The sequence below is a fragment of the Salvia splendens genome, chromosome 17 (assembly GCF_004379255.2).
Source record: "Salvia splendens isolate huo1 chromosome 17, SspV2, whole genome shotgun sequence".
Classification (NCBI taxonomy): Eukaryota; Viridiplantae; Streptophyta; class Magnoliopsida; order Lamiales; family Lamiaceae; genus Salvia; species Salvia splendens.
In genome coordinates this window covers 19,765,220-19,788,811 of record NC_056048.1, presented here as the reverse complement: position 1 = coordinate 19,788,811, position 23,592 = coordinate 19,765,220, and the positions used below count along the sequence as shown (strand labels likewise).

The 23,592-nt window shown below is 39.1% G+C and overlaps 1 protein-coding gene across 6 annotated transcripts; it reads right to left on the bottom strand.

Moving 5' to 3' along the window:
• Positions 1-4,481: 4,481 nt before the first annotated feature.
• LOC121773545 lies at positions 4,482-11,074 on the bottom strand. Of its 6 annotated transcripts, none has more exons than XM_042170424.1 (15): positions 10,700-11,074; positions 9,343-9,501; positions 9,089-9,205; positions 8,892-8,976; positions 8,513-8,624; positions 8,341-8,408; positions 8,141-8,266; positions 7,152-8,074; positions 6,868-7,068; positions 6,709-6,769; positions 5,808-5,921; positions 5,452-5,565; positions 5,280-5,369; positions 5,049-5,113; positions 4,482-4,956 (listed from the first exon to the last, which is right to left on the bottom strand). In XM_042170424.1, the coding sequence occupies exons 1-14, from the start codon at positions 10,819-10,821 to the stop codon at positions 5,087-5,089; spliced, it is 2,319 nt and encodes a 772-aa protein (XP_042026358.1). In that variant the 5' UTR covers positions 10,822-11,074; the 3' UTR covers positions 4,482-4,956; positions 5,049-5,086. The 6 variants fall into 6 exon arrangements, with proteins under 6 accessions (XP_042026358.1, XP_042026359.1, XP_042026357.1 ...); XM_042170425.1 differs by having other exon boundaries at positions 4,482-4,949; XM_042170423.1 differs by having other exon boundaries at positions 4,482-4,877.
• Positions 11,075-23,592: the final 12,518 nt, after the last annotated feature.

Below are 23,592 nucleotides of genomic sequence, written 5' to 3'. Positions count from 1 at the left end.
TCTGAACATTTTGGTTGTAGTAGTAAATATTATTTACCTGGTATTATGCATTATTAGATTTCATGCGTACATGGTTCAAAAGGTTTTAACGAGAGTTCAAAAAAATATTTAGTATTACTCATTTGTGCATTATTTTAAAGAATCTGTGCATTCTGTAACCAGTAGTATGCATTATATAGCATATATTATGCATTATTGTATTTTATAATAGTAAAAGTCTGATATTTAATTTTGATGATTCCATATCAGAGAAGCTGCTACGACTGGAAATCGACGAAGCAGTCAATGATGTTATTCCAGTAGCCCTAGCACAAAAATATAGGGAACGATTGGCCGAGGCAGGCCCAAGCACGGCTCCAGAACAGAGTGAGCAAAAGAAAGCCAGGGGGAGAAAGGTCGACCATCTCTATTGTCGACAAACCACGTATAAGTTTCTAAACTGTAGTATATTATTATTGTACATTCCATTAAGTGTGTGCATAATAATGAAAACCTTCAACGCTAACAATGTACAATGTCAGTTTCGTAATATGTTCTGGGATGCATTGTTTGTCAAGTATTTTGCATTATTATGTACATACTACACCACATGGTAACGAGTAATGGATATTAATGACTATATAATGCACAATATGTGAACTGCAATGCATACGAACAAGTTGTACCGTGTTACGATGTTTGGCACACGTTTCTTGTTTCCCTAAGGGTTTAATAAGCTTAGGGGATAGGGTATAGTACGTAGACATTAATAACAAATTGTAAACCGATACGAATAATGCACCAAATTGTAACGAGTAATGGATATTATTGACTATATAACCTACGCACTATGCATGTGTACCCCAGATGAATTATCGCAACTCGTGTATCTGGACAACGTTTTTTAGACTTAAAACATACTACACCCTAGCCCCTAGGCTGGTTAAACCCTTAGGGAAAACAAGAAACGTCCGCCAAACATCGAAACACGGCACAACTTAAATTAAACGCGCCAGGATAAATGTTCATTACATATCACAAATAATGCATTACAAAAACTAAACTACGCATTATACTATAAAATATGTACATCATGTATATCAGTTAAAAAATAACTACGCGCTATGCATGTGCAACCCCAGATGAATTACCGCAGCTCGTGTATTTGGACAACGTTTTTTTGACTTAGAACATACTATACCCTAGCCCCTAGGCTTGCTAAACCCTTAGGGGAAACAAGAAACGTGCGCCAAACATTGAAACTAAGGTCAAACTTAAATTAAATTTGTGAGTTAAAAAGTACATTATATATAAAAAACGTGCATTACAGAACCTAAAACAAGCATTATATAGTATCATATGTACATTATGTATATCGGCTAAAAACTACTACCTAACGGATATGATTTCTAAACCTTAGATGAACCTTATATGAATGACCGAAACTCGTGGACTCAATGCGTACCACAACCTAGTCCCAAGAATTCCTAAACCCTTGGAAAATATAATAAACGTGCACCGAGCAATCAATCTCAGCTTACTATTTCTACATAGATGGAAGCTACTTGGTCTTCTTGTATTAATGGGCCAAACGGTGAATCAAGCTCTCCACCAAAATCAACCTGAACTTGGAATCCTTATTCTTCTTGTTCCTCTCCAAATGCTTCCTGATGGCCACGGCCTTCTTGATCAAGTGGTATAGCTTCCTGGAAGCGGTCCTTCATTAATTCCTCCAACCTATACATTGCAGATCACGTTTTATGCATTATACAGACAATAGAATCCATTATGCATAATCATTTGGTGCATTATTTGTACCGGGTTAACGCCCAAAGGTATGATTCATACTCGCGGGCGATAAGTTATTTTCTCCATCATATACATTGCCGATCACATATTATGCATTATATAGTCAATACAATTCATTATCCGTCATCTTAAACGTTTTTTTATGTGTACGTACCATACCCTACCCCCTAGGCTTATTAAACCCTAGGTGAAACAAGAAACGTGTGCAAAACATCAAAACTACTAACCGATATTTAAGACCTAAAGGAATAAGGCATACTAGCGGTCCTTCAAATATTCGTACAACCTATACATTGCAAATAACAGAGTATGCATTATACAGACAATATAATGCATTAGGCATATTCATTTGGTGCATTATTTAAACCAACTTTATTGAGTACAATATGTACATTGGAAACTTACGTGATTTATTTGTAGGTCAAACACAAGCTATTCTTATACGTTTTTATTAATGGGTATGTACTATACCCTAGCCCCTAGGATTATTAAACCCTAACGGGAAACAAGAAACATGTGACAAACATCAATACTACAACTTTCGAGAGAAAAGTGGATCAAATCTGGGGATAGAAACACCACATACTACCATGTTGTGGCCCTATGTAAAAGAAGATTCAACTACTACCCTAGCCACGCCAAAATCTGGGGATAGAAACACCATTATCTATTAACAGTTGGTTCATTATGTGTATCGGCTTAAACTACTACCCTAGCCACGCCAAAATCTAAACCCTTAAGGACGGACTAATACTCGCGGTCTTTCGTAGAGGTTGTGTTGCTTACACTATACTACACCCTATCCCCCGGAATTGGGCAACCCTAGGGGAATGAATGAACCCTAAACCCTTAACGACTGACCTATTCATGAAATTCTATAACATATACAAGCAAACCCGGTCATAAAACCTATACATGGTCGTTCACATATCATGCATTATATAATCAATACCATCCATTATCTATTAACATTTGGAGCATTATTTGTAGCGGTTTAAACTACTAACCTAGGCACGCCGAAAATAAAATCCTAAAGAATGTCTCATACTCGCGGTCCTTCGTAGAGGTTGTGTTTCTCACACTATACTACACCCCTAGCCCCCAGAATTGGGCAACCCTAGGGGAATGAATGAACCCTAAACCCCACATTATCAAAAACTGACAATCATGTTTCAATACATTGCAGTTAACATATCATGCATTATATATTCAATAACATGCATTATCTATTAACAATTGGTGCATTATGTGTATCGGCTTAAACTACTACCCTAGCCACGCCAAAATCTAAGCCCTTAACGACGGACTAATACTCGCGGTCTTTCGTAGAGGTTGTGTTGCTTACACTATACTACACCCTAGCCCCTGGAATTGGGCAACCCTAGGGGAATGAATGAACCATAAACCCCAAATAATCAAAACCAGACAAAACGACTACGAAGATCAATACATTGCAGTTAACATATCATGCATTATATATTCAATAACATGCATTATCTATTAACAGTTGGTGCATTATGTGTATCAGCATGGGGTAATGGGTGATCGAAACAGGGCATAAGTTAAATTAAACGGGTCAAGATAAATGTTCATTACATATCACATATAATGCATTATAGAAACTAAACTAAGCATTATACTATACAATATGTGGATTATGTATATCAGTTAAACAAACTCCAACGAATTAAACTCCAACGTGATTAAACTCCAACGCGATTGACGATCTCCACAAACTCGTTCCTAATTACTCATCGTCGATTGGCCACTACAATCCGGCAATCGCGCCGAATCTGGTCGCAGATTATACGTTGCCCAGGTTGTTTGGAATGCCGGCGGCAGCGGGCGTAGCAGCAGCAGCAGCGCAGAGCGATTGGGCGGCCATGAAAGCCATGGTGGTTCCCGTAGTGGCGTATTCAGAACAATTGTGGGAGTGGGGTGCGATATCGGAATCGGAGGCGGGGAAGGAATTGAGCAATCTGTTCAATCTGTGAAAAGAAAAAACAAATCGCACTATATTCAATGGAAGAAATCAAGGAAGTTTCCATAACCACCAAAATATTCATTACCAAATTTGTCCTTTTCAGATTTTAATTGAATTAATGGTAAAAGCCAATAATTTAGGCCATAGGATGGAGGAAATCAACGGCTGAGATCAAGAAGGAAATAGGAGAAAATATGGGAAAAGGAAATGAATACATCCCTATATATAATATGTGTGTCCCCTGCCAAGATTTTTTAGTGAAGCCCCTGCCAAGATTTATTCCTGCGTCCACCACTGTTTTCGACGACCAAGACATCAATTTTACATTTATAGAAATGAGACTATTTTTTGGACATTCCAAAATGACAAAATGAAATTATTTTTTGTGGACGGTGGGAATAGTATATACCATGTCAATCTATCATCGCCTTTACATTTGCTGGAAATACGATTTAGCAGATTCGATCTTCACATATATTTTGTTGCTCTCTCATACAATGATGAAATCTCTATTTTAGCAAACCCTAATTTCGCAATACGCTTGATGTTTCATTTGGCCTTAACTTCCAAAATAAAAATAAAAAACAAATAAACTTTACGACCATTTTGTCAAATAAAAAATCGTGCTATGCTCTCCTAAAATTGTTAATTAGCCACTCACAAGAAAATTGAGATATAAATTTTGCAGTTGAAGCATGTGTTGATGATAAAAGCAGAAGATGTGAGTGTGAATGAATTCCACACACAGTTTTTAATTCATCAGAAACCAGAATGTTGATATAAAAGGGAATATTAAGATTAGTCCCTTCCTCTCAAATCAATAATCAATAAGGCATTCTGCAGAATTGCCCAAAGAATACACACTCACAGTAGCTAAATTAGCCGGTGATCGGCAAAATGCAAAATCGACCACCGCATCAGCACAACCTATTCCTTCTCTACTTCTTAGCATTCCTCTTTAGCAAATTGTCAACTTCGCGACTTGTTAGATTGGGAACCAGCCTGCTACAAACAAGAAACACCGTTGAGCTTGTTAGAGCAAATCCTCGGCCTTAAAGACATATTTGATGACAGCTTCCGCGTCATAATCCCATGCTTCATGAGTCTGGATTGTGCGAATAAGAAGCTGGTTATCATTCTTTTAATAGAGCTACCTCAATTTTATCCAACACAGCACCTGAGTACTGAACCAGGTGTTTATTACATTGAACATTTATCCTCGCACAAAATTGAGTTCACATCATATACTATACTAAAGAAGATAGATCTAACTAACCGTGTGAGTTCTAGGGTGCATAATGTGAGATACCACGATCAACTTTCCCATGCCGATGTTGGAACCTTCAACCAAAACAAATAAAATTATACTATGATATAAGCAATTGAAGAGGAAATACATGATTTAGGTATGAACATGCTATAATCATTAAGTGCTTCAACTAATGGATTGCCAAAATCATAATTAAACCTATACATTATTATTGATTAGCACACAAGCATTCTCTACCTCCACCATGTTATTATCATCTGGAATGAGGGATTTCTTGGAACTGAAGCCGAGCGAACCATCACATTGAAGGATCCTCAGCTTTCCTTCCTGGCACGTTAAAAAAAACATATTTAAAGTAAAAAACAGATTCATAAACTTGAAAAACATACGAATTAGTTTTCTTCTTTACCTTGGTTCCGTATACAAGCCCGCCTCCAACTAAAGGGTGGAAACATGCTACATTAACCTCATCCTCTGCACTTGGAAGAACTCGCACAAGTTTCATATCAGAAACTCTATAGATCTGTAAGATCACCAAAGATCTCAGAGACATGGAAAACACAATACGTAGTAATAGTAACACTCAATTCTATGGCCATCATGTCCTTGACAAGGCTTTAGCAAGTAAATCTTGTGATGCAAGTATTTCCAAATTCACAATTGATTGTACAGCATAAAAAATAGAAAGATAAACAGCCGGTGCAAATCATGTGAAACCTGCAAAAGCAAAAGAACATCAAAATTATAATTCATGAAACAGCTTACCTCCAGAATAGTGTATATGGGTACTGTTGTATCTCCACCAATGACAACACTTTTAAGAAGTGAACTATGGCGCCGACCATAGGCAAGTAAAAGATGCTCAGAGTTTGGAGAAAACTGCAAGCCAATAAAAAAGGACATAACACATCGACTTCCCATGGAAAACATGCATATTAATAGTATAAATTTGAGCAAACAATAAAGATTTCAATACACCAGCGAAATCGACATCATCAAATCAAACAAATGACTTTATCTCCAGCAGAGAATGCATATAAAAACAGCTTGATCGAGAAAAGCACAGTGCCATAACTGGAAGCAAGATAATGGAACATCATGCACCTGTAGAACCTAGCCCAAGAGACACAAAGATAGGATATATATTTATGTAGGTACTGGCAATTAATGTCATTGGCCTACTCCAGTTATACCCAGCTTCTCCTACATTTATTTTATATAGCAACAAACTAGATCTCTTCAAAAGTATATGCAAGTACCAACTAACCCAAAAGAATTACCTTACAGAGAAGACCAGCACAAGTAAATGGGTAAGAATATTAGCTAGATCTGAGAGCCACATATGCACTATTTCACCAACCTACTCAGTAAATATTGTGCATCCATATTCTACCATGAAACATAACAGTGTAGTGTTTGCAGAATCTGTATCTATTACTAGCAGTTTCAAAATAAATACTACTTATCTACTTTAACTGGACAACCTCAAACTTCATAAAATCACTCGAAAACAATAGAGATATCTGAACTAAATATCTCAGAAATTCGTTTTTGAAACAGACCTTACAACAGATGTTCAATATACAATATTTAAGAGCAGGTTGCACCCAAAACAATGTTCAATTTCAAGCTCATAATTTCGATTGAATCCTGCAATACAACTAACCTGTATTGATGTCAAACAGTGAGCAGCTCTGATTGCCCGAGAGGCCAGAACAGATCCAAATCTACAGGAACAGAGTCATCATCCCTTTATGAATTTATTTTATTTGGTTGATTATGTAAGATTGCACTATTGCAGCAAAAACAAAAGAAACAGACTCACGTGCTCTTTTCAAGGGAATATATCCTTAGCTCATACATAACCCGTTGAGCTGAAATCGGATGTCGAGTAGGTGATGTTGAGGCCTCGATTACACCATGAATTGGGCTATTAAACCCTGGATCAACATTCATTGTTGGTAGAATGCATGCTACACAGACTGCCAAAAACCTTCCACAAGGTGAAAAATGAGCACCCATTTCACTGCAAAAACATATTCCATGTAAGAATATAGAACAATCCAATTTTCAAAGCTAATAATTAGGTGAATTCTGCAACATCCATACCTACAAAGTACGGCATGAGGAATTATTAACTGACATCGTCCTGAATCAAGAGGTGCGGATGGATTTTTTAAATTATAAGACCATATTCTAAGCTTTACGGTACAAGGCAACTCAGCAGCCGCAGCCAGTGATGTGGCAACCTCAGACTGGATTTGGTTCATGAAAGGCTGTGCATTGCTCTGATCAGGTTGGATATTGTTAAAAGCAGCAGTATATCCAGATCTTGCTGTTGATATTGCACGGGTGCGTCGAGACTGGTTGCGCAAGCCAGATCTTCTAGGAATCCTTAAATTACTGCCTGTACTAGGAGATACTGGACGAACGACTGTTGATAGGTCCCCTATAGTACTATGGGAAGGCAGACCTTCATTACTGTCTCCATTTTGTGAGTGCATTGTACGTTGGCCAGCTTGGCTTTGACCAATCAACCAACCCTGCAAAAATGGCAGCCCCCAATTTGCTGGGTCACCAAATGGGAAAAACTGATTGCTTCTCGCTTGAGCTAGCATATCTGTGTCCGTTGCATCCCTTGCATGCTCAGAAACAGCATTTCCAATTTCCCTTGTTGAATAATTATTTCGCCGCTCATCTTGAGAGCTACTAGATTCTATCGGAGACAATACCAGCTCATATTGACCAGATGGAGTTGAATATGTGAGCAATCGCACAGAGGCAGAAGTATCCACCCTTTGTTGTGAAGCATAAGAGCTAATATCCACATCACTTTGTTGTGAAGTCCCATCACCTATGCTGATTGAGGGCCATATTAAAAACGGTACAGGCATGGCGGGAACATCATTTCTTGAATTTGACTGATAGTTTGTATGTTCGTCTGCCAAATATATAGTAGGGGGAGGGTAGTGCAAGTAGCCACGCGAAGTTGCAGGGATCATTGAAAGGTCAGATGAGTCAAGATCATTGACCTGGAAAAATCCGTATTACATACTGATCACCGATAATAAATTTTGTAACACCACCAGAACAAATACCTCAGCAGTCAGAAGAAATGGTGTAGCATGTGGGTGGAAATGCACAGCCCGAAGCGTACGGCGAGCCTTTAATATAGTCGTTGGTGAGGAAGCGTTGCGTCCCTTGGTGTAATGCCACATGTAGAGCTGCCACATAAGCAAAGGTTAGCGGCATATAGCCTCAAAATCTGAATCAAAGGTGCGCAATCTAGGTTTCTAACCTTGTGACCAGAGGCAACAGCTAAAATTTCCCCTCTGGCATGGAATGCAATTGAAGCTATCGGACGATCTGCATGAAAGGTATTTCAGCAAGAAATTTGATAAGGTTTATATTATAACTGAACAGAAACAGAAACTGAATAGCTTAAATTTAGAAAAGTCTTCAAAAATTACGAAAATTCCGCGATCCTATACACTTGGCAGCTTTTGCATCCCATAATCGAACTTCATGGTCAAGACTTCCACTAGCGAGAATGTCAGGATAAAGTGGATGAAATCTAACCTGCTAGAAGTTCATATAAATGATCAGGCAAGTATTGCATGTAGGACATGCTCAAACTTGAGCCAAAAATGAAGAGCTTACATGACCTTAGGCTAACAAATAAAAGCAGCGTCTACGTAAAAAATCAATCTATCAGCAGTCCACTTCTCTAGCACCCACATCTCTTATCATATTTCTTCAATAAATAATAGTCCATACTCCATGCATTTTCAGCTATCACAATTCACGAATGTCTCATTAACAAATTGGCAGATCAGAAAACAGCCTTACCACCCAAGGAGTCCTCCGATGACCACTTAACACTTTCAAGCATTTTCCAGTTTGACAACTGATTATTTTCACAGTATGGTCTCCGCTGCCACAATCAAAGATCTTACTTTTAAATTTGCACCTGAGATTTTGTATATAACAACATAATACTACATACAGAGAAGGAGAGGGAGAGAGAGAGAGAGAGAGGCAGTAACTGTGTCGATGCAAGTGTCTTTCCGTCAGGACTAAAGGCTGCAGCAATTGTTGACCTAGGTCGAGGCTGTAGAGAACAATACTTGGCTGATATATGCAGCAATGACCCTGACTCCACCCTATAGTCCAAATAAGATGATTCTAAACGATTAGCAATTGTTTACAGTGACCCTGATTCAACCCTGTTGCTGATATATGCAGCAATGACCCTTGATAGCAACTATATTCCCTATAAAAACAGATAAACCATAGATACCATGAACGAAGTTCTTGTCTAGCATCTTTGGCTGATTCACATCTAGTTCTGCAGGCACCAGCACAGTGACTGGAGTCCTGGCCCCAAAATTTTCTGGCCGAACGCTTTCTGTGAGGAGATACCTCTCTCTGAGCTAACAACTGGAATACATTACTGAAACTGCACTTGGAAGAAAAAATAGAGAATCAACATGATAATAGAATCATCTTGATTAAAATGAATTTCTCAAATGTCATGAAAGTCTAAGTCACTGCTTGTAACTTTCTTAATACGAATCCTGGAAACAAGTCATCCAGGCCAGGCATCTTTTGCAAAAATGCCAAACTTACCAAATAAGTGAAAAAAGAGAACTGTTATAAGTTAAGAATAACAACATAGGTGCAGTGTAAAATAGTTATAATCCCAGGATACGGTCTACATCCAAAATGTAATAAAAAAATGTGTTACTTATAAAATGCACATATAATCACATTTTAGCACCTAGAATGCGAGAATCAAAGCCCCTAGAGACTATCCAAAAGACTTGCTAAAATATAATAACACGCAAACAGATAATTTGCTGAAATATAATAATCACTGTTGCACGCCTGCACCACATCCACAAGATACATATATAGTACTCTTCATGTCCCAATCAAGATGACCACATTCTTGAGTGGCACGAGATTTTAGATGGAGTTATTGGGTGAGATATAAAAGTAGAGAGAAAAAAGTAGTTGAATATTTTAATGAGGAAAGAGAAGAAAGAAGGCTTATACATTATACATATATATGTGTAAAGATCTGTTATCCGGTAAGCTGAAAATAAATTACCATCATATTTATTCATTGCATAGAATGTCTAGCATATATTTAGCTAAACATACTAGCAGACGAAAGCCTTGTAGCTCAAACCCCTTCTGCTTTCACAAAAGAAATCATGCCAATACCATAAGCAGAAACATTCTTGTTATTAAACCCTCAAAAGTGATCTGTGATTAAACAGAGGGCTTGACGCCCATTCTCAACTAGCGCTACATATCTTTCGAACAGTTATTAAACAAACATATGATAGAGATAGATTAGTTAAATTCAACAGCAACTATAACATTTAAACACCGAATTATGCTGTCTTACAGAAAAAAACAACAACTGATTTATCGCACCGCATCTTAATTAGCTCATTGCCTCCAATTTATTAAATTGCTTTAACGAAAAATTTATCTTGAGTTTTCAGCAAACACATAAAATCAGCTCAATTCAATCATGCACCAATAAATTGCGAGAGAGGAAAAGAAAAAGCAACAGAGTACACCGATCGAACTCCATGCATGGAAATAAGGCAAAATTAAGGTAGGATTGGGGTACGAAATTCAACCTTTGCCTTGGACGAAATTTTTCGGGAGTGCCTGTATCCACAGGCGGAGGCACGAGCTGCTGGAAACTCGACGACGAAGACGCGGCAGAGGCGGAATTATACGGCCAGATCGAAGATGACATGATCGCAAGCAACGATTCGCAATTTCAAATCAACAATTCTGGAATGCTGATACGCTTATCATCCTAATACGATTCCAGCATAAACGACGCTTACGTCTACCAATGAAAATGCCGAGGAAATGCTCGTCGATTACGGATAATTCAAGGGATCCAGGAGGGAGATCACAGAGGCAGGGGCAAACGAGCAGGGAAGTTCGGTGGTGGAGGCGCAGCGAGATTTTCCGGCAAACGGGGCAATGGGTATTTTTCAAGTTTTAATATAAAAAAAGGGTTTGTTAATTGCATTATATAGTTCGAAATTTAAATTATCTAGGTTATCCGCATTAAATTGATTTCGTCGCTGTCTGATTCTATTTGAAAAATAAATTTGTTATGCACAACCTACGAAGAAAATGTACTCCATCTATATCAAAAAAAGTTGAGTACTTGTTTTTATTGAAAAATTACATCATACATACAAAACATTTTACAAATACTTCATATTTCAATATAGTACTCCCTCCGTTCCGGCTAAGCGAGACGTTTCTATTTTGGCACAAGAATTTAGGTAGTGGTGTTTAGTGAATTAAATTATTAAAAGTAAAGTAAGAGAGAGGAAAGTAAGAAAAAAAGGAAGAAAAAAGTAAGAAAGATGATAAAGTAAGAAAGAAAAAGAGATAATAAAGTAAGAGAGATGAAAAAGTAAGAAAGAGAAAGAGAGAATAAAGTAAGAGAGAGGTAAAAGTAGGAGAGATAAGAGGAAAAAGTAGGAGAGAGGAATGAGTTGATTGTTGCCAAAAAATGAAACGTCTCACTTAGGTTGAGACGTACCAAAAAGGAAAACATCTCACTTAGGCTGCGACGGAGGGAGTATAAAATATTTTAAGTTAACATAAATCATATAAAATATTACATTCGAGTTTTAATTTAATATATTCTGTTAAATTTTCTTTAGCACAATTAATTTTTTCTATATGTATCATCCTACTACATATTTTATGTCATATAGCACGGGTGGGGAGTGTTATATTGTTAACTCAATACTTAATTGCTAACTACAATTAAATAATAGTCATTCGATATTCAAATCAAGGGTCCACATCATCCGCCTATGTCAATACGATCAACAAAAAAACGTCAATAAGGGTATTAAGGTCAATTTACAACAAATTAGTTGTAACTAACCTTTGAAAAATATCTCATGACATTAAAACGCATATAACTTTCTCGATTTAAATTATTTTTTCGCACAACATATATCAAATTAAAGATAATTTCATAAGGATTTTAACGAGATCTCACTTGCATATGTTCCGATGTCAAAATTTGAATTTTTTCTTGAAAATTTTTATAAATTTCGTTAACAGCTTTATATCAATACACGACATATAATATGTGAATACAATACTTGTACAATGTCAATATGAAATTGTATTGACATTATCATGTCTTTGTGTTGATGTATTTCATACACTATATTGACATTGTGTTTCTAAACCCTAAATTTGATAGTTGCTATTATCTTTTTAATATTAAAAAATGAAAAATGAAATTACACATGACAAATTGTAGACCACAAGATTTCTAAAATCCTATGATCTTAAATTAGTTGTAGTTAGCAATTAAATGATGAGTTAACAATTGATCATTCCCCTAGGGTTGCATTAATGTGCTAACTAATTTACAGTAATAACTAATAACTTTCAATTATGTGTATTAAAATTATCAACACAAAGACATAAATAAATCAATACAATATGTAAATTTAAATATCAATACAAATACATAAGTTTATCAACACAAGAATATTGATAAATTTATGTTTGTGTGTTAATATTTTTAACATACAAAATTGATCTTAGTTACTCCCTCTGTCCCTGAAAATTTGTCACTTATTTCCTTTTTCGTCTGTCCTTAAAAATTTGTCACCTTTCACTTTTACCATTTTTAGTAGTAAACCCCACATTCCACTAGCTCATTCCCACTCACATTTTATTTTAAAACTAATATATAAAAGTAGGACCCACATGCCACTAACTTTTTCAACTCACTTTCTATTACATTCTTAAAACCCGTGCCAGGTCAAATGGTGCCAAATTTTAAGGGACGGAGGGAGTATTAGTTATTACTATAAATTAGTTAGTATTAGATCACACACCCATATAGCAGCATTCGAGACTCGGTGATGGGATACTATAATTACTCGAGTTGCCAAAATAGTTAGGGTGGATTCTTATTTTGTAGGTGATATTCGAAGGTGTATTCTCAATCTCAAGAGGTTGACTGACGGCTGTGGATTCTAAATTAGCCACTGTTCCAACACGAGCGAACACGAGCTTCTTCAACAACAACATCCTCCATGCGTCTCCGTGTTGGTACGAGGCGTTTCCAACCCAAATCTGATAGTTTAGCTACTTATAGACAAATAGCAAAAACCATAAATTAAAGTACAAAACATAAAGAAAAAACGAACAAAACCCAATGATGAATTGTTGTGCAATCTTTAGTCTTCTCTTGCCTTGTTCCAATCTCCAAGAATGGTGATACACTCGGATTTTGCACTATTTTAAGGCCATTTTGTGGTCCGTTCTGAGTGTCAAAGTTGCATTACATGTCTATTATTTGCATATTTTATCTATTTATGTATTTTGACGTGTTTTGTGAGAAATGTGCAAAATAGAGCTAAAAATGGCATAAAACGTCAAAGTTCGGAAGCTGGAGTAGAAGGCAACTCAGCACGCTAGCGGTCGCTGAAAATCACTCCAGAAGGTTCTGACTCTCTCCAGCGCCCGCTGGGCATGTTCGCGCACGATAGCCCATGTTCAAACTCATTTTTCACCATTACTGAAGTCCGATTAGGGCTTTCTACATGTCATTCTCTTCTTCTTCGAAATAGCTTAGCGTTGGTACCAAGATCATCTCAATCGGAGTTCTGTGGAGAAAGTTCTGTGCAAGCAATAGATCATCAAAGAGCTACAAGGATTCAACCTTTGGGTTTTATTTGCTTTAGCACTTATGTTCATTTTGTCTTCCCTACAATCTATGTTATTAGCTTATTCAATTATGTGTAACTAAACTCATAGGATTTTTAGGAATGTGTTAGTAACTACTTTGGTTATACAATTCCGTTTTGCTATTTAATATCCGTTTTGTTTTTACTTTGTTTCTTCCCTAAGTTGTTGGATAACGCTTCACGTTTGAGTGACGCGTTCGGTGATGAATTAATATAACTTGCTACATAATCGTGAGTGGAGGTTGGCGAGTTAGGTCCACTTAGTAGACACTACAATTAACTTCCCTTAAAACGGCATTGTTAATTGAGAGTGAAGACTTTATAAGGGTCTTAGGAGTTTTTAGAAGTTACGAATCTAGGATTGAAGCCCCTAGTGTTAGTAATCTACGCTTGTGTCGCATGGGCAAAACTTATGTGACTCGTTCTATCGAAGTAAAGACTGTGCTAGGGTATTGTAGTAGGAATTTGTATAACCATAACTGTAAACGCGCATCCCTAGAATTCCCTTATCTCTCATATTTTATCTTTGTGATTTACTTGCAATTTGTTGTTTATTTGCTTTAAATTGTTTTTATTTTCAAAAATCTAAAATTCTCTGGTTTCTCTAGATAGTATTTGACGCTTAGTACATGATAGCCAGTTGCAATTATATTCCCCGTGTTCGATATCCCGGTACTGACCTTTAGCTATACTAGATCTACCCTGTATACTTGCAGGTAATTTTAGTGCTAATAAAAAGTGCATCAAGTTTTTGGCGCCGTTGCCGGGGAATATTATTGCTTTAAGCTGATATTGTAGAAAGGTTGATAATACTAATTTAGAGTATAATATTATTTAATTTAATTTTATTTTTATTTTGTTTTATTTTCCTAGGTACTTGAGGAAAGCAAGGAGCGCAACAATGACTTTGTCCTGTTTTAGTAGACTTTTGATATGGGCAAGGACATGGGAATATGAGAGCCTTGAAGACTTGATGAGTGGGCTCTTAGAAAGAAGCAAGAGACGTGCAGAGGAGGTGTTTGAAAGCAAACATAAATTGGACACTGTTATGGAAGCTTTGACAACATCAATAGAACAGTGGGAGAAGAAGGAACACGATATGATACTCGAACTAAGTTCTCATATACTCAAAAAATTGGTGAATTCTTTCAAACCTTCTCTCTCTTTAATTTAATTCCTTGTATTGCTGACGAAACTAATTTTGATGAAGATCTACAATTAAGTCATGCATCGGGGAAAGTAGAAGTAAAGCTCAAAAACCCAAATTGAGAAATCAGTACAATTTGTGTGGGTACAATTTTATGTGTCCTTTGTCAAATTCTGTGTTTGCACAATCTTCTGCCAAATTCCAGTTTCCAACGTGATTTTTCGAATTTTTCTAATTTTCGTCCAGTCTAACCTCTACGCGAAATTTTTCAAGGTATGTTTTATTTTTTGTAGTTTCCTCACGTCCTAAGTTTGGGGGGATGAAGTGGTGGATCGTGAGTTTAGGATTTTTGTTTTAGTTTTTAGTTTAGGTTTTGTTTAAAAAACCCGAAGGTGAATCCATGTCACGAAGTTTTAGTATTTGACGATTAGTACATGATAGCCGGTTGCAATTATATTCCCCGTGTTTGATATCCCGGTACTGACCTTTAGTTACACTAGATCTACCCTGTATACTTGCAGGTATTTTTAGTGCTAATAAAAAGTGCATCACTTCTCTCTCATTCCCGGACCCCAGTCGATCCATGGTTCACGTCGAAAGAGTGACTCTTGATATTCAACACCCTAGGTCATATCATCCTTCTCTGATTGAAAGGATTTGCTCTAAAATCCGGATTCCGTATACCTAGAAAATAGAATGAGAGAGAATCAAATATCAAAGTACGATGATAAAGATTATGACCACCAACGGCCCTAAAAGATGTTACCACACCAAAACGGTGGGCGTGCTGTAACAAGTTCAAAATCAATACATAAGCTATGGGGAAACAACAAGCTAAGCATTCTTTGACATTGAAGCCCCAAACAAAACCACTTGATACAAAGTCTTTGATAAAATGACAATAAAACATGCAAACCCCGTTGAACGGCTTGATTGTCATGCAATGAAAGCAAAGATTATGCCAAGACACATATGCATCAAACACTTTGTCATCTTTGCTCTGAACCTTTCCCACACTACTTATGACTATTAACTTCTTCACAAAATAATTGATATTCTTAATAGTGCTAGGACGACATAAGAAAGGATCCTCCTAATAAAACACTTCAAGCCCATCAAGATATCCTTCAGACCAATGCTCATACAAATCCAAATCATATAAACTAAATTGAGGAGAACATAAGCGTGGACAATCCCTCACAATGTAGTCCTAAACAAAACCATTTGATGCATCACTCTTGCTAAAATATGAACTAGAACCCTCATGAAGCTTGCAATAAGAATTATCATTCAACAAACAAAGTTCCTGACAATGGATTTCACTCACTTGCCCCAATAATTTCAAGAAGTTGTTAAAAATATCTGCACAATGTATTCATAAACCTTTATGCTCTACATGTATAATAAGGTTCCTTGCCGGTGAAGTACTTGGGAGTGCCCCTCGCGTCGAGCAAGCTCAACATCACGCACTACTCGCCGTTGATTGACAAGATCGTATCCCTCACCAAAAAAATGGACAGGTAAGAATCTTTCATATGCGGGTAAATCTGAACTTATGCGCTCTGTTTTGCAGGGAGTTGAGTGCTACTTGCTACAAGTCTTCCCCCTGCCACCGAACGTCAGGGACCGGATCATCTCTATCAGCCGTGAGTTCCTTTGGGGTATGAAATACCCCCCGGTGTCTTGGAAGGATCTCTGCCTACCTAAGGATGAAGGGGGACTCGGCTTTCGAGACCTCGGGGCGTGGAACAAGGCTCTACTTGCGCGGAACCTGTGGAACATTCACGTGAAGAAGGATTCCCTTTGGATCAAATGGATCCATAGCGAGTTTCTCAAGAATCGGACGTTGTGGGAATGGACGGCAAGAACGCGCGACTCACCACTCTTCAAGAGGCTGCTTGAAATCCGAGACGAGTTACTTATCGACCGACCGAGAAGAGAAGTGGAGAAGATGCTGGGACAGTGGTATGGGAGCAAGGGAGCGGTCGAGACGTACGAGTGGTTCAGGCCAAAAGGTGAACGGCGACTATGGCACCAGTTCGTGTGGAAGGACTTTGTCCCGCCAAAGTACTCCTTCACTACTTGGAAAGCTCTCAGAGGATGACTTCCAACGAGGGACAGACTGGGCTACAAGAACATTGATTAATGCTGCCCCTTGTGCATGGCGCACACGGAGTCCGTGGACCACCTTTTCTTCAAATGCCACAAGACCTGGACAGTTTGGAAGGAAATCAAAGATTGGCTGGGGATGCGGAGGAACATCACCACCATACCGAGTGCCATCAAGTGGATGCCTAAGGAACGTAGCGGTGCGGCAATCGCCCGGAAGGCTAGGCGACTAGCCCTCATCGCAATGGTCAGCTTGATGTGGCGAGGCAGAAATGCCTTGATTTTTGACGGATCGGCATTTGAACCCAAGCACTTGGTGTTTGAGGTGAAGAAGGTAACATACTCAATTTTATACTCCTTATATCCGCATGAGCAAGTGACCGAGCACTTGGGAGTCTAGCGTTGCTCTCGCCCACGGGGTACTCTTTTTCCTCCTAGGGATTTTTTCCCATTGGGTTTTATCTCTAGAAGGTTTTAACTAGGCCCTACCCCTACATCCATTGGGGTAACGTGGACGGTAGCAACGAGTACAAGCACACACCGACGGAAGGAATTACCAGAGCATTTCGTGAGGACCCCACCGTGAAGACTTCTACGGATGGAAAGCTTCTATGTTCGACCGTACTCATGTATTATCTTTGTATGATTTCTGGATTACTTTACCGACCCTAAGGGTGCCTTTGCCCTAGAGGTTACATCCCCCCACCGGCCTACATATCTTCGGCTTTTAGGCATGTATCCCTCGGGTATGTCCGTGTCCTGCTTGTACTTTATTTTATGTCGTTATATTCCATTAATTGATTCATCAAAAAAATGAAAAAAGAACAACATCATACATATGTACATTGTGCAAAGCCACAATAAGCATCATACGATTCTTGGCAAAACATGTCCCATGCACTTGCTCCAACACGGTTAAAACATGTGCACAAATATGAGAATAATGCATTTTTATGCCATTAATCACAACACAACCCCCAAAAGACATGTGAGTGGCAAAATCCTTCACAAAACGACCATAGAACATTCCAATCTCATTGAAGGTTTTAACCACTTTGAAATGAAAACATAGCAAACATCAAGTTCTAAAGTTATTATCTATTTCACTCCTCTTGGTCTTACTATTCCCATCCACATTTCCATGAAGCTCAAAATTACCAACAAATGAGCATCTAGTCATCTTAGCATGCAAGGAAGTCATTTCAACATTCAAGGTAGAATCCACAAGAGAAATGTCATGTCCATTAGTGCTTGGATTTATCAAGAAAGAATCAATATATGATTCAAAGGTAGATTTAGCATTCAAAGATTCAAGTTCATGAGGTCACTTATCAAACAAGTCATCAATAACAAATCTATCAACACAAATGGGATTCTCTAATCTAATCATATTCAACGGAGCATCATAGAGAGACAAGGATAGTGCACTTGAACCTTGGGAAATGAGTTCCTCGACTTGCCCTTGTTACTTTTAATCCATCGCAGGTAGAGAGATTTCCAAACCATGTGCAACATGATGCGTCACTTCCATGTCTCGTCAATTAAACCTCCTACAAATTCATCAACACAAAAAGATATAGAAGAAGTGTGAGTGGGTAATAGGTTATATTGTAACACCCCGACTTTTCTATCTACTTAGATGTCAATTTCGTAGCCAGATTTTTTTTAAACTTTCAAGGACCTAAGTACACTCAACGTTTTAGATCCCCGAATACAGATATTCGAAATTTCGAAGGAAATGAAAATTTCTCAAAGGATCCAAGAAGGATATATGTTTAGTAAATTCTTTTACAAGACATCTTTTTTTTTTCTTTCTAAGGTATCTGAGCTAGGATCTATCTCTTTTACCAAACACACTCTCTCCTGATTTCAGCCCAATTACTAAAATGATATACTTAGAGCCCAAATTTTAGTCCCCAAATCTTCACACTAATTTTTCTGCAACGCACGTCCCCTCTCCTTCCATAATCAAAGCTTTTCAGTTAGAGCATCCACAATGGGGCGGACGATGGACGATGCGTTGTCCGCGCCCTAAGCTTAGTCCGCGGACGAAGCGCGAACGATAGGGCATCGTCCGGTGGATACTCAAGTCCTGGTAGCCCGATGCAACGCGTTTTAGTTTTTTTTTTTTAATTTGAAAATTTTATTTATATAAATACCCCATCCTCAGATATCATTTGTAACTTTTCGATTCACTTTTCAACTCTCAAATTACGCTATAAAACAGATTCCGGTGGATACTCAAGTCCTGGTAGCCCGATATTTGGAGATGGCTCATGGTGGCCGGGTACACAACCTGGTGAATATCGGTCGTTCGACGACAATACGTAGTACGACCCCGACTTCAGTACGAATTCGTACGGTCTCTCTGACATGGAGCTGTCTCCAACTCGCCCTACCCGTCGCGCCACCGCCGCCTCCGCCCCTGCAAGAAAGAAGCGGACCAATAACCACGCGTACAAGTTTCCACCTCCGGCAACGAATGAAGAGTACGGCCCCGGCTGTACGAACTACCAGCCGGATGAAACACTCGTCTTGGCGAGGTGTTGGGTGGATATATCGGAGGACCCAATATTTGCGAACAACCAAAAGCAGCTCGCGTACTGGGAGCGCATCTGGCGGGCCTAACGATCACGACTTTTTCTCTTGGATTCAAGTTATATGGAAGAGATAACTGAACCGGATGGATCAGTTAGCAAATGTCGTTGCCACTTGATCAAGTTGATCTCGCTATCGCACGCCACCAATGTAATTTATAAACTCTCAATTTTGCACTACTTTAACAGTAAAGCGGCAAGTTCGGGGTCGATCCCACAGAGAAGCTAGTGTATCAAGTGTGTGAGTAGTGAACAGCGGGTTGGCTGCTGCCACGCTTTAACTTGGGAGGTTTTAACTATTGATTTTTACTCTAGACAGAATTTAAGTCACTAACTTGATCAAGGAAATTTTAGCTACTGGGTCAAGTGAATTTCAGACTGGAATGAAAATTAACTACCTGAAACAGTAAACACCATGATGAAAACGAGAACAACTTTGATTAAAACTAAAACTCAGAATAGTACAACGTGAAATTTAAACTAAGCTAACACTTCGGAAATACAAAAGCAAGTAAAACTGGGGAGATCCTCGGCGGGAAACTTAAGAATACGCCGACAAATATCAAGTATTCTGCAGCGCTCCTTCGATCGCCCTCTCTAACTAAGCGTTACTTTATCTAAGCTGTCTAGAGAACTGAACTAGACTAGAGAGCTAAACTAAACTAAACTAAAGACGAAAAGTAAAGGATCGGATCTGCTTTGCGTGGTGGCACATCCTCTATTTATAGGCTTGGCATGACTTCCAGCTGGATAACGATCTTGGCAGGGAATATTCGCTCATGCTGAGAGTGAGCAACTCATTGATTGCTGCGTGCTTTTCTTCTAGAATGAAGACGCTTTTCTGTTACAGATTCGTGACTCAGCTCCATCCTTGCGTCTCATATATCAACACGTGTCTCATTCTAGAACGTTGTCCTTGATAACAGAATGTTGTGCACCATCCAGCTCATATCCTCATGTGTCCTTCTTCTGGAAGCCAGCGGTCCCCTCCTTGATGCTTGATTACTCCCCTTGATCAACACCCCTTCTTTCTGGCCTTTTTCGCCTACTGTACTTGCTTGATCAGTCTGACCTTGTTTCCTTGGTCAAGTGGCATTTCTGCACATTTAACACATGTTTTGCGCGATAAAACCGATCAAGTAGCGTACATTTTACCCCCAAACCGATGCATGAAATGAGCCTTATCAGCATCGCCGAGCGCTACAATGAGGCGAAACCGCTGAGCGCGTACAAGCTCCAAAGGGAGCAGCTCCGCAAGCACTGGGATCAGGTGAAGAAGCAAGTCAACCTGTTCGCGGCGGAGTACGAGAAGTGCTCGAGGGATCAGGGAAGCGGCGAGAGCTTGAGTGACGTGCACGATAGAGCGCTGTTGTCGTACCAGTCCATGTACGACAACTTCAAGCATTTCAGCATCTGGGCGCTCTTGAGGGACAAGCAGAAGTTCCAAGGTGGGATTCTGCACACCGGTGCAACAAAGAGGACGAAGACCACCGACACTGGTGGTTACACGACCAGTGAAAGTGGAACTCATCCGGTGGACCTCAACCGAACGTGCACGGAGGAAGAGAGTTCCGGCACACCGATGTCCTCCGGACGGCGTCCCATAGGCGTCAAGGCTGTGAAGAACAAGGGAAAGGAGAAGGCGACATCCTCCTTGGCCGTCGCCCCTCCATCGCCGATCCCGACCCCTACCCCGACCCCGGCGACAATTGCCTACTCGGATTTGGCAACGGCCTCGATGGCAAAGATGTTGTTGGATACGCACAACGCCCTTTTGAAGTGTACGGATCTGACCAGAGCCGAATACCTCCAGGGGTTGATCGATGAGTTGCGCCGGAAGTTGGGGCTTTTGTAGAATAGTTAATTTTTTATTTATTTATAACCATTGTAACTTTTTTTTAATCAATGTATTATTTACCATTTCTATTTAATCATTGTGTTTTTTAATTAGTTTGTATTTATATATTTGAAAACATTTAAATTAATTAACAAAACAATAGTAAAACCTATAGGGAGCCCTTTAGGGGGCCCAGTGCAGGTGGAAGGGCAGGAGGATAAAATGCTGACGTGACGGTGCATAGGGCAGGCTTTGGGGCACCCCACTGTAGATGCTCTTACATGATGTCTAGCAAATCTTCTTTTAAATCCTTAACAAATCCCAATCTCAATCCCCACATTGTATATATATACATACATATAAGCTCTAATCTATTATTGTGGCATTCACGCAAACAAATTCAGAGAGTGAGAGAGGGCAGTGGCGGCGCCGACGACGTCGGGTGCGAACAATAGCGCTGCACCGTGACAGCAGCAGCGCTACGTTCTGACTGAGGGACAAGAGAGATGATGTGAGGCGGCGGAAGCCACGTTCCATCTTGATCATGGCTACATGGAAGCCACGTTCCATCTTGATCATTGGGCGGTGGATTTGGTGGATAACATTTGTTATCTTCTACATTAAGTAAATAGGTGATGTAGTGTATATGTATATCATAGTTAGCAAATATTTACCTATAAATAGACTAGTTGTGTTCATTATAATATATCAAGCAAAAAAATAGAATTGAGTGGGTTTAGAAAGAGTCGTAACTCAAGTTAAAAAAATTGAGAGTTTTGTTGTGCTGAAGCACATCCTTTTGTGAGAAGCTTAATTATACTTATTCTCTGTATTTCATCCTTGTTGAGTGCTCCTATATTTTGTGTGTCAAATACTCCAACAAATCTGGTCTCTAGAGCCACTCGATCCTACCTATGGAGGCAACGTTGGACATGGTTCAACCCCAAATTCCCAAATTAGAGAAGCACAATTATGGGAACTGGAGTATTTAAATGCAAGTCTTGTTGCAATCACAAGAGTTTGTGGGATATTGTTCAAGAGGGATACACCGAACCTGCCTCCCAACAAGCCGAAGATGCCCTGATGAACAACCAGAAGAACGCTCTTAGAGACCCAAGGAAACGAGACAAGAAGGCATTGTTCAATATCTATCAAGGTATTGACGAAACCACGTCCGATAAAGTAAGTGCAGGCACCACGCCAAAACAAGCCTGGGAGATTTTGAAGAATTCTTTCACCGGTGTTGATACGGTGATACGAGTTCGAATTCAAATCCTACGTGGCGAGTTTGAAAGTTTGGCGATATTTCAGACTATTTCACAAGAACATTAGTTATTGTGAATCAAATGAAGAGGCAAGGGGATATAATTGAAGATATTCGTGTCATTGTGAAAATTCTTCGTTCCTTGACGTTGAAATTTGAGCACGTCGTTGCGGCTATCAAAGAATCAAAAGATCTCACCAGTTGAAGAGCAGTTTGGAAGTTTATGAACAACGTATGAAGAAAAAAGCCACTGCTTCACTTGAGCATATGCTACAAGCGAAGATGTCAATCCAAGAAGATAAGAAGTCTGAGCCTGAGACATCACGTGGTGGATACAACTACGGTCGAGGTCGAGGCTGAGGTTATCGTGGTCTAGGAGGACGTGACCAGAATTACCAATATGAAGGAGGACGAGGCCAGACTTATCAAAATGAAGGAGGACGTTAAAATTCCACCTATCGAGGCAGAGGTTGAATTCTTATGGACAACGAGGACGAGGAAGAGAACAATACAGAGGCGGTTATTCTCAAACCTACAATCAACAATGGTTTGATAAAGCAAATGTTGAGTGTTATACTTGTCATGAATTCGGTCATTACAGTTATGAGTGTCCAACAACCGGAAATACCAGGTCCAATCAACAAGTCAATTATGCCGATGGTGGAGACGAAAATGAGCAGGTAATTTCAACCTCTCTTTTTATTCATAAAGGACTTGAAGGTGATCAGTGCAGCACGTGGTACTTGGATACTGGAGCTAGTAACCACATGTGCGGGAACAAGGAACTCTTCGTGGAGCTGAAGGAGACATCTTATGGGGATGTGA

Bases quoted from the DNA above. Each gene is read 5' to 3' on its own strand.
- LOC121773545 (XM_042170424.1), bottom strand. From the start codon at position 10,821: ATGTCATCTTCGATCTGGCCGTATAATTCCGCCTCTGCCGCGTCTTCG. The intron at 7,069-7,151 runs GTATGGATGTTG...ATGTTTTTGCAG, and splicing joins CCTCATGCCGTACTTTGTAG to TGAAATGGGTGCTCATTTTT. The intron at 5,566-5,807 runs GTAAGCTGTTTC...GTGATCTTACAG, and splicing joins CCATATACACTATTCTGGAG to ATCTATAGAGTTTCTGATAT.